The sequence below is a fragment of the Vombatus ursinus genome, unplaced genomic scaffold, assembly GCF_900497805.2.
Source record: "Vombatus ursinus unplaced genomic scaffold, bare-nosed wombat genome assembly UNPS02014786.1, whole genome shotgun sequence".
NCBI lineage: Eukaryota > Metazoa > Chordata > Mammalia > Diprotodontia > Vombatidae > Vombatus > Vombatus ursinus.
Genome location: NW_020954564.1, coordinates 47,611,910 through 47,624,360, shown reverse-complemented (window position 1 = coordinate 47,624,360; position 12,451 = coordinate 47,611,910). Strand labels below are relative to the sequence as shown.

The 12,451-nt window shown below is 38.4% G+C and overlaps 1 protein-coding gene across 6 annotated transcripts in view; it reads right to left on the bottom strand.

Moving 5' to 3' along the window:
* LOC114046867 (GTPase-activating protein and VPS9 domain-containing protein 1) overlaps positions 1–11,487 on the bottom strand; it is a 91,362-nt gene extending 79,875 nt beyond the window's left edge. Inside the window, exon 1 of one of the 6 annotated variants that reach the window (XM_027867432.1) lies at positions 11,411–11,487. Coding sequence is in view for 4 of the 6 variants with exons in the window: in XM_027867430.1 (XP_027723231.1) it covers positions 10,330–10,366 (37 nt within the window). In the remaining 2 variants the exon portion in view is untranslated. Of the gene's footprint in view, positions 1–10,329; positions 10,406–11,093; positions 11,125–11,410 lie in introns of those variants that run through there. The other 5 variants (XM_027867434.1, XM_027867430.1, XM_027867431.1 and 2 more) reach the window with 5 other exon arrangements.
* Positions 11,488–12,451: the final 964 nt, after the last annotated feature.

The following is a 12,451-nucleotide window of genomic DNA, read 5'->3' as shown; positions in this document are numbered from 1 at the left end:
ACCTTAAACACAGGTAAATTAACCTTTTTTTTTTTTCCCATGGGGGCTACCTGCCAAAATGGGAGGGTGAATGAAAGGTAGGGAAGAGAAAAGGTGGAGAGAGGGGAGAGTGGAACAGACCCAGGTCAAATCAAAGCCAACAATGGAAGGGAAGGGGAGCCAACCCCTGTGGTCTCAAGAAGAGGGTGAGGATGATAGTGAAAGGACTGAAAAGAACAGAGGTGGAAGAAGTAGGCCTTACTTTGGTATCAGGAAGGGATTCCACTGATGAATGCTTCTATGGGTGAAGAAAGATGTTCAGCAAAAAGAAATGGATAGATTAGGTAAACAATACACAGTAGCAAATGACTATAGTAATCTAGTGTTTGATAAACCCAAAGATCCAAGCTTTGGGGATAACAATTCACTATGTAACAAAAACTGCTAGGAAAACTGGAAAGCAGTTTGGCAGAAACTAGGTATAGACCAACATCTCACACCATATACCAAGATAAGGCCAAAATAGTTACATAATTTAGACATAGAGGGATGATAACATAAGCAAATTAGCAGAACATGGAATAGTTTACCTGTCAGATCTATGGACAAGGGAAGAATTTATAATCAAACAAGAGAGAGAGAGCAGGATGTAAAATGGACAATTTTGATTACATTAAATTTAAAAGGTTTTGCACTAACAAAACCAATGAAACCAAGATTAGGAGGAAAGCAGAAAACTGGGGGGAAGGGGGAAGAGTTACAATAAGTGTCTCTAGTAAAGGCCTCATTTCTCAAACAGACAGAGAACTAAGTCAAATTTATAAGAAAATAGATCATTCCTCGATTTATAAATGGTCAAAAGTTAGGAACAGACAACTTTCAGAAGACATCAAAGCTATCTATAGTCATATGAAAAAATGTTCTAAATCACTACTGAATAGAGAAATGTAAATTAAAACAACTCTAAGGTACCACCTCATATCTATCAAATTGGCTAATATGACAGAAAAGGAAAATGACAAATATTGGAGGGTATATGGAAATTTGGGACACTAATGCACTGCTGTTCACTGATCTAACCATTCTGGAGAGCAATTTGGAACTATGCACAAAAGAATATAAAACTGCATATGCTTTGACCCAGCAATACCACTAACAGGTCTGTAACCCAAAGAGATTAAAAAAAAAAAAAAAAGGAAAAAGACCTATATGAACAAAAATATTTATAGTAGCTCTTCTTGTGGTGGCAAAGAATTAGAAATTGAGACAATTGGGACTCAACAAGTTGTGGTTTATGATTGTGATGGAATACTATTGTGCTATATGAAATGACAAGTAGGATACTTTCAGAAAAACCTTGAAAGATTTACATGAACTGATGAATAGCAAAGTGAGCAAAAGCAGGAGGATATTGTAAACAGTAACAACAATACTGCATGATGATCAACTGTGAATGACTTTGCTATTCTCAGTAATAACAATGATCTAAGCCAATTTGGAAAGACTCATGATGAAAAATGCTATTCAGAGAAGAACTGATGGAATCTGAATGCAGATGGAAATATATTTTTTTTGTTTTATATTTCTTGGGGGGTTTTTGTCTTTTTTTTATAACATGACTAATATGAAAATGTTTTGCTTGATTGCACATGCATAACCTACATCAAATTGCTTGCCTTCTCAATGAGGGGGGAGGTAGAGAATTTGGAACTCAAAATTTTTTTAAAAATATTAAAAATTTGTACATGTAATTGGAAAAAAAATTTAAGTACAACAATATTCAGAAAGAGAGAGAGAGAGAGAGAGATGGGGACCTTGTGGTAGATGTGGTCTGGGAGATTTGATGCTTAAAAAAACTACTCAAGTTACCACAGGAGGCAAGGGGCTGGAACTCATGAGGGCAAATAGTACCTGGGGGAATGGGAGAACATGAACCCAGGGAGGCAATTTTGAGGCAAATGGGGAAAAGAGGGTAACCCAGGAGTAGGTATAGATCAGTGATGGGCTGCGTAATTAGGGATGTGGTTGCATTGTCACCCACAGGAATTGGAACTGTACTGGGAGTGAGGCACTATGGAAAAGGGGAACCTGCAGGGCAAGCTCTACAAGACAGTGGCAGAAACTGCCTAAAGGAAAGAGCCCAGAATAAATATTTCAGAAGTTTTGATTCTATGAGAAATACAGAGAAAAGAATGAGACCTGACAATTACAGTGGTCATGAACCAGAGAAGGAGAGTCTGGAAGAGTAGACAGAGAGAGAAGATGGATAATGAAGAGAAAAAATTCTTGGAAAGGGGCACACAGAAAAAAAAATTTAAACTAATGAATAAATTTGAACAGGAGGAAAGGAAGAGGGAATCTACTTAACTAACTGACAGGAAAAAAGGGGGGGGGGAGGGGAAGAAATAAATAACCAGATAAAAGCAGGAAAGAAAAAAGGAACTGACAACCAAAACCTCAAAGAACAAGAGGTAACGAATGGGAGGCAAAATAGGGAAGAGGGAAAGAGAGCCAATGGGAAGAAAGAGGGCCACCATAAAAAAAGAATAAGCTAAAGTAACTTAAGTAACATAGTATCGTGTGCACCACAGAAGACGGGGAAAATCATACTTGAAAAAAACCCAAATTAGGGGCAGTTAAGTGGTGCAGCAGATAGAGCATCGGCCCTGGAGTCAGGAGGACCTGAGTTCAAATCCAGCCTCAGACACTTGACACTCACTAGCTGTGTGACTCTGGGCAAGTCACTTAACCCCAACTGCCTCATAAAAAAAAAATTAGAGACAAATAGAGGAAAATATAAGTTAATTCTCATAACTTTAAATGTGAATGGATTACGTAATCTAATAAAGTGAAAAAGTGGCAGAGTAGATAAGAAAGCAAAATCCTACAATATGTTACTTACAAAGACCACATTTAAAAATAAATAAAACTGAGGGGATGGAAAAAAATTAACTATGCATCAAGGGAATCCAAAAAAGCGGGAGTTGTTATCATGCTGACAAAACAAAAACAAACATTTAAAAATAAAAAGGGATAAACAAAGGGAACTACTTTGTGCTGAAAGCAATCACAGATAATAAATCAATCAGTAATAAACTCATATGCTCCAAATGCTAGCATCCAAATTCATAAAGGAAATATTAACTGAGCCACAAGACACAGACAGTAATACAATAGTGACAAGAGACTTCAATATCTCTCTCTCTCTCTCTCAGTTTTGGATAAGTCTAACAGAAAGATAAATAAAAGGGTAAATATGTAACTGAATAAATTGCTAGAGAAACTAGAGTTAAAAGACTTACCTTGTCTTCTAAATGGGACAGCAAAAGAAATCCAGTGTTTGATAAAGTGGAAAATATAAACTACCCAGTTAAAAAAACCTCCTTATTTGACAAAAACTATTGAGAAAACTAGAAAACAATCTGGAAGACATTAGGCTTAGACCAATATCTTACAGCATAATCTACAATACATTCTAAATAGATACATAACTTTAGTAATAATATTTTTTTTAAAAATTGAAGTAGATTATATACTTCTCATAGCTATGGGTAGGAAATATAAATTCACTGTGGGGCTAACAAAACTCCTAAAACAGGCCCAATCAGATTAAAATGTAATTGGGAAATATTCAACAAAATAAATACAGCATAAATAATGTTAATTTGTGGCCTTCTAAGTCAATAAGCTACCATCCTTTTTATTTGAGTTTGACACCACTGTTCTAAACTAAACAGATAAAGAGGCAATTACAAAAGATAAAATATATTACTTCGATTATACTTAATTGAAAAGCTTCTTCACAGACAAAATTAATGCACCTAGAATAAAAAAGAAAGTAGTCAAATGGGAAAAAATTTTGTATTAAATTTCTATGATAAGGGTTTGGTATCCAAGATATATAACTATATGTGTATATAAAACTATAAAATTATATATATATGTATATAAACATACACATACATATATAATAATAGCTACTCTTCAGTAGATCAATTGGCCAAAATATATGAACAAACAGTTCTCAGAAGAAAAATTGCAACATATCCACTACCACGCAAAAGAATACTCCAAATTACTAATAACAGAAATACAAAATCAAGACAACCCTGAAGTTTCACCACACAACCTGCAAGCTGGCAAAGATGACAAAAAATGACAATACTCAAGGTTGGAAGGATTGTGGACTAATAAGCAAACAAATACATTGTTGATGGAGCTGAGAAATGGTACAACCTTTTAGGAAAGCATTTTGGAATTACACAAATAAAATTACTAAAAAAATTACTAAAATGTCAATACCCTTCATACCAGAGATTCCATTACTGGGCTCATACTCCAAGGAAGTCATCAATAAGAAGAAAGTCTCCTTATACACCAAAATACTTATAACAGCATTTTTTTTTTTGTGATAGCAAAGAATTGGAAACAAAGCAGATGCCCTTCAACTGGGAAATAGCTAAACAAATCATGGTACATGAAGGTAATGGAATATTACTGTGCTGTAAGAAATGATATATGTAACAAATACAGAAGCATGGAAATATCTAGAAGAACTGGTGCTGAGTGAAGTAAGCAGAGTCAAGAAAATATTATACACAGTAACTACAATCAATGCTTGATTTTCATAAATACACCAAAAAAGTCAAAAGTGAATGTAACAAAATCATAAAAATCAAGCATAACTCGAATGAAGAAATAAAAAATAGTATCTTCAACACACTCCTTTGTAGTAGCAGAAGATCCAAAACTGTTACACATTGCATATGTTTTCAGACTTTTTCGATGTATCAATTAGTTATGCTGACTTTCTTTCCTTTTTAAAAAATACTGTTCTGTTTGTTATATAGGATAGCTCTATGAGAGGGAGAGTGGCAAGGTGAAGACTACTGGATTTAACTAAGATAATGTAAGAAACAGAAAACATCAATAAAAATTTATTTTTTTAAAAAAAGGAAAAGAAACTGGCTATTCATCTAAATATAAAAGCTTTATTTAAGAAGTTATTACAACTCATTCAAACACAGGAAATCATAATTTATAGTAAAGAGTTCAAAATACAGTCTCAGCCTATTAATCACAGAGAATTAACCTTGATGTCTAAGCATCCTTCTGAGAGGTATATAAAATACAGATCTGAATCAGTAATATTCCCTCCTAATATAAGAAACATATCAGAACTTCCACAACTAAGCTATGTTAGCTATTTTTCAGAGTTGAACTTATAAAACAAATCCAACTTCAAATGCAAGTCTGGGTAGCTCAGAATTGGAATTATTGAAAAGCCAACTACATTTAGAGTCAAAGGACCCAAGTTTTAATCTCAATCCTGCTATTTATATCTATCTGACTTGAAGAAATAATTTCTCTAAAACCTCCTCAGTTTCCTGTAAAATGAAGATTTTAGATTAGTCTCTAAGGTCCCTTCTAGTTTTATTTCAATGAGAACTATGCAATGAAGAATTGAAACCACTCCATTTTAGAAAAAAAGTTTCCTAATAAGACAAATTTTTTCAAGAATGTCTCTGAAAAAAAAATCTAAGTTTATAATCCAAATTTAAATTTAAAATCCCAATGCAAATGCTACCTCCCCATGAAGCCTTCTCTGATATCCTACATCCTCTTTTCTTCTCTTCCCCTCCATGAAGACCATTTCATGTGTCTTCCACACAATCCTTTGCTTATACCTCTCTAATATACTTGTGAGTTCTTGTTATAGACATCATATTCATTTGTGTGTACATCTCATTCCCTGACTATACTTCAAGATCCATGAAAACAGTCATTGTTTCTATGCCTCCCCCAAACTTTGTCTCTTCCACTCATAGCCTGGTGCAGTGCTCTATATTCAACAGATAACTCCAGTTTGCTGAATTGAATCAATCCATGTTTCCACAAGCAAGTTAATTCCAAAATCAACCAACTAAATTAGTTTTAATTAAATTTTTAAAACGAAGTCTTTCTGAAATAAGGGAGAAGAGATTTTCCCTTAAATCTCTTAAAGTTTAAAAGAAAACTACACACTTGGGAGGGAGGAAGGGGGAGAGAGGACCTAAGACTGGCTCCCTGAGGAGAAGTCCTTGAGAAAATAGTCCACTAAAAAGTTCTGCTCACCTTCATGACTACCAAAACTAAGAATTCTGGAAAAGAAGGAAAAAAAAAACGCTAAAAGGGCATTCTTTTTTACAAATAGGTCAAAACTTGTCAAACAAAGTAATTTAAACCTAAGAATGTTATATTTTTATTGGCCTCAACTTCCCCATCTGGCAAGAGGCCAGACTAAATTAACTATAAAGTTACTTCCACTTATAAAATCCTACAAGTCTAAATTGAGAGTTAGTTTTGACCAAATAAAAAATGTCACCTGTGTAAAAAATTCGATGTTTTGTAGATACTGGTATCTTTTAGTTCAAGGCAAAGAACTGACAAAGTTTCTTCAAAAATTTCTATGCATGGTTCTGTGAAAGAGGGTGAATAGGCAGACCTTTGGCTATAATATCACAGTGCACCCTTTTCCAAGCATATCTTTACCTAACACTTCTACTACACTCAAAAATCTCACTGTAATGTTCAGAAAACAAATAAACTGAATTTTTTTGTCCCCTACTGGACTAGCAAATAAAAGTTGCTTAAGGTTTATAAAAACAGCTCCAAAGATAAAATGTTGCAAATTATTTAAAGTTAAACTCTAATTCTTAAATGTTAGTACCAATACCCTTCTATGGTTTCATTTATTGAGGTCAAGATACTGGATGAACTTCTATGGCGCCTTTTAGCTCTAAACCTATGATCTCAAGAAAAGGATACAATGGAAAGAAGGCATTGTTTTTTGTCTTCCTAAAGGTAACAGAGCTTTGTATGGTGAAAAAAGAGTACTGGATTCGGAATCAAAAGATATCAGGGTTTGACCTCTGGCTCTAACACTAGTTGTGTGACCTTGAGCAAGTAACTTAACCTGTTTGAGCCTCCATGTCATCTATAAAATTAGATGGTTGCTCCCAGATCAAGTTTGAACACCTATGATTCTATTTTCCTTTTAGCAAACAGAAAATAATTCAGAGTTTATGGTTTTATGTGTGATTTTATTCCATATCTGATGGTTTTTCTTCAGATGATTATATTGGTAATCAGCATATCAATGACCAGTTAGGGAAACAACAAGCACTTAAGTGAGAGTCAACAAGACTCCGATACAAACACCAGATCTGCCACCTACTTGCAGTGTGATTTTGGACAAGCAGTTTTCCACCCCTGGGACTCATCTTTTTTTTTTTTAAACAAAAGAGTAAGCTCTGGTCCAGTTGAACAGTCTATGATTCTAGTAGCCAAGATGTTTTAGGACAGGCATAACACATGTGTAAGTTAAATAAAACATGGTACAGTAGAAAGAATGCTTGATCTGAAGACTGAGGCCCTGGGTTCATCTCCTTACCTATTTAACACTGGGTAAGGTTACTTAACCTCTTCCAGCCTCAATTCCTCATCTAGAAATTGAAGAGGTCGGATTAGATGAACTCTAAAGCTCCTTCCAGCTCTAAGTCTATGATACTATGATCTTAGCTCAGACATGATAGGATTTAGAGCTGAAAGTGATCTTTGAGATCACTGAGTCAATGGGTTTTTACCTCGACGTCCACGGGTCCACGGACCCCCAGCAGGTCCATAAATAGATTTTTAAAATGAAGTACCTGTCCATGAACTTGGATGGGAAAAAATTACATCTTAATTTTTAACTAACAGTGAACTAAAATTTTAGCATTTCCTTCAATCATAAACATAGGCAATAAAACATACTTTGAGAAGAGCTCCACAATTTTCACCAGATTGCCAAAGTGGTTAATGACACAAAAAAGGTTAAAAACCTCTAAGGCAGTTCAAAACCCCATCATTTCACAAATAAAGAAATGGAGGCCAAGACAGGCAAAAGGATTTACCCAAACTAACACAGCAAGTTTAAGTATCACGCTCAGGCATACATTTCAGGTTCCTTGACTCCAAATCCAATGCTCTTCCCACTATACGTCTTCTACCCCTTCATTTCCAAGTCTTTAACTGAATCATACAAGGAGCAGCTAGGTGGCGAAGTAGATAGAGCTCCAGTTCAAATCCAGCCTCAGACACTTCACACTAGCTGTGAGACCCTGGGCAAGTCATTTAACCCTAATTGCCTCACCAAAAAAAGCAAAATAAATAAATGAATAACTGAATCATACCATAACTGGAAGATAACAATCATCTAAACCCACAATACAGTAAGCCTCTCATCTAACAGTGACGCATAAGATTAGCTTCCCCAAACCAAATTTCCATTAAAAGCACCAGGTGTCAATAAATATGTAAAATGAATAAAAATATTCAAATTTCAACCTGTTAAAATATTTATGGAGAAAGAACAGTGATATATTTTGCTTACATAAATAAAACATTAGGTCTCAGAAAACCATTTGGCTCTATTCACTTCAACAAACATTTATTAAGCAATTATATAAAGGGTACTGTCTGTGAAGTAGGTAGTTCAACTATTATAATCCCCATTATGTAAACTAGAGATAAGATGTAGTCTCTCTCCTCAGATAACTCACTCAATATTCAATTGTCTGAATCACATACAGTAAAATTCTATTCTATCACCCATTTCCCTTTTCTTCATGAAGAATTAGGTTCACTCTTTTTCCATCATTATTTTTAATTGGGGGGGAGAATTATCACACAAGGTGTTAACAATTTTTCTACTAAGAGGTACAACAGTAAAGTCATCCAGATATTGAGAAAATAGTAAGAGTTATTTGCTGGTGAGAAGGTTGATCCCAACATGAAGCTGAAAAACAATAAAACTTTAGAGAGGTTAGAAGGGAATTTTAAGAGAATGACTCACCAAACCTATTTACCTTCAAGTTTGCCTCCTTACTGAAGGGAAGGCTAACAGCAAGACAGATCACACACTTTTTGTTCTCAATAAAGAATAAGCATTCTGTCTTTGAGAGTGGTAGTATGGGTCCGTCTATAAATCAGAACATTTAAATTAAGACTAACATACTAAAATTTTTCTGCCACCAACTCCCAAGAGGGCTTTACAAGCCTCCCATATCTCAGAACCAGAGGGGGCTTCAGCATAAAATCTAAATGCCACAAAGTCATCTTATTATCCTCTTCAAATTATTACCCTGGCTTACCACTGTAACCTAGTATATTAAATGTATGTTTTATGCTAGCCTTCAAAACTGTAACTTGGCTTCGACCTAAATCTTTTCCTTCCTCTAATTAGCAAACTACTGTGGATGTTGAACCCCTCCTTTTAGTCATTTTATGATTTGTATATTCTTATTTACTAAGTTATAGACAGGTTGCCATCTACCTTTGTAGAGAAAGATTTTTACAGTGAAATAACAGATCCCATATACACTATATCTTAAGCCAAGTATCTTGAAAGAGTTTCTTTCTACTCAGAACTCTTCTTCCCAGAAGCTTTCCAAAATTTCCCTAGGTCATTCCAAGGACAAAGTTTCTTACTAAGCTCTTTCTTGATGTAGATGACAATATGTCAGGTGTAACAGAATGACTAGCTCTGACTATGCTCCTCAGAACAACTGAAACAACACGTCTTAGTATTCTAATAACTTAAAGGACTTCAAGTTTCCAAACCATTTTACGTATATTTGAATCTACAACACTGGTAAGGTAGTACTACAAGCATTATTATCATCATTATACTAAGGTTCAGAGAAGTGGAATAACTTTAACATGTTCATGGTCCCACATCGAATAAGTGTCACAGGCCAAATAGAAACCCAGAATTTCCTAACTACAAGTGCTAAGAGTTTGTCTCCAGTTTCTACTAGAGTGGAAAGGAAATTATGAATCCACAGGCATCAGTTCATGTAGGCACTGACCTGGAAACAGGATACCTGGGTTCAAGTCCTGGCTCTGATACTTACTAGCTGTGTGACATCCGTCAAATTGCTTTCCTCTGGGTCTCAGTTTCTTCCTCTATAAAATGAGGCCACTGGACTAGATAATCACCAGGGTCTCTTTCAGCACTAACAATCTATGAAACTTGTAGAAAACAAGTTCAGTCACAGCAATGGCTGTACTACATGAGATAGAAGCTGCACCTTCGTTGCCCTAACCTCAGAAATCAAAGCTTCTTTTTATTCCCACAGATCCTAACATATCCCTATAATATAAAACACTCAGACCCCAAATGAGGTCACAAAGAGTTGGACAGGATTGAAACAAACTCCTCTGCCTTTCATTAAAGACCCTCCAGAGCCCAGTTTCAATGTGCCTTATTAACCTTATTTCATAATATTCCTCTTCATGCACTCCTTCCAACCAAAATGTACTACATACCTCCTATTCCATCCAGCCCTCTTCTGCCTCTGTACATTCACGAACCAAGCCCAGAAAACACTCTCTTTACATCAAGGCCTGCTGAAATTCTACTCTGCCTTCAAAGTCCACTTGCGTTCGACCTCCTTCACACAAAGCTTTCACTGCTTCCTCATCTCCACTCCAAATTCTCCTAGAGCAGTCTATCTATATCTCTTCTTTACCTCTTTCACACACTCTCTTATAGCATGCTCATGTATCTAGGTTGTATCCCTCTGTCAAATTTCACCCTTGTAAACCCACTGCACAAAGTAATCAGGCAGTCAATAAACATTTATATAGCGCCTACTATATGCCAGGCACTGTGCTAACTACACGCTTTACAATTATCTCAGTCGACCCTCACAACAGCCCTGGGAGGTCGGTGCTACTTAAGAGAGGGAGGAGGGGAGGACTACAACACGAAAACCAACTATGTGCCAACAAGACGCGTATGGAGGATAAATCGGAGATGATCAGAGGGAAGGCCCTAGAATTAATGAGCGTCTACAAGGGCTTCCTGTAGGGGTCGATGTCTATTTCTCAAATGAATTACCAGTTAGGGGCGTAAACTTCAAGACCCCCTGCCCGCCCCCCGCCTCCTGCTGGCTCCACCTGCTCAGTCTTGTTTATTTTCCCCAAAGCCCTTTCCTCCCTCCTCCCTCGGCCTTCCCTTCCTCCATCCCTCCCCCTCCCTCCCTCCCTCCCAACGCTTCCCCGGCCTCTGCCTCGCCACGCAGGCCGACCTCCTCCTCGCTCTGCCGGGCTGGCTCTCCCACCTGGCCGCCCTGGCCCCGGTTCCTCTTTCCGCCCCCTCCCCCCTCGCTCTCCCCCTCCCCCCCTTCCCCTCCCCGCTCCTGGCGCGTCCCCACCCCCACCCCCGCAGCCGCAGAGGGCAGGGCCTGGCCTCGCGGGGCCTGGCACCGGGGCCGAGGGTCCGCATTCCAGGCTCCGGACCGGCAGTGAGACGCCGGCTGTGGGCCTAGGCCCAGGTGGCCGGGACCGGGCCTGGGAAGGGCGGAGGGGGCCGAGGGGCCAGAGGGCCGTGAGGACCCACACTCACCGGCGGAGACCAACGCGGGCGGGCAGGGACAGTCTTCGAGCAGGGGCTGGGGCTGGGGCTGAGGCGTCGCCTGTCGCTGCTGTTCGTCCGGCCGCCGCCGCCGCCACCGCTCCCTGCTGCCTTCGCTGCGTCCAAGGGGCTGCCTCCCCTCACTCAGCCGGGCCACCAGCCTCCGCACCGATGCGCATGCGCAGAGCGGGACAGCCAGCGTGGCCGCCGGGACTTGTAGTTTCCGGATTGTCTTTTTCTCCGGGTTTCCTGCCTGGTGATAGTTAGATCACAGCTATTACGACCTTGGGCGTTTCACTTTCTCTGTGCCTCAGTTACTCCATCTGTAAAACAGATTTTCTTTATGGTTCGAACCTATGTTTTCATTGGTATTGGGATCTTCTGGTGAAGAAATTTTCTCTACCAATGCAGATGGGCGAATGGTAAGTCAAAAATCATCTATGTGGCAGGCACTGTGTTCAGCACTAGGCTGTATCTCATAGTGTCAGAGTTACCTGGCGTATTCAGAGTTTAAGTGATTTGCCCAGCATCAGACAGCAAATAGGTGTAAGGGCTGGACTTGAACCCAGGCCTTTCTGACTCTGACTGATGCCAACTCTCTTCACTGCTCCCCTCTGCTTCTCCAGCATAATAATCCTCCCATGTGCCCTGTGTAACACCTCCACCCACAAGAATCATTGAATCCTAGCTCTGTGACCTTGAGCAGGTCATAAGATCATAAATTCAGATTTGGAACATAACCTTATAAATCATCCAGGCCAGCACCCTCATTTTACAGATGAGGAAACTGAGGCCTAGAGAAGAGAAGCAACTTCTTTTAGTTAACACCAGTAGAAAGAAAAGGAGGAATATGAACCCAGTGCCTCTGATCCTATATCGGTGAACAACACAGATGTGTCGGGAAAAAGTCAAATTGTGTGTAACAGGTTTTTCCCCCTTGCTTTCTCATTGAAACTCAATGTTTTGTTTGTACCAGGAGTTTTTCCTTCTTGCTTTCTCCCTGCAAAGGTGGGGGGGGGTAAGAATGAAAAT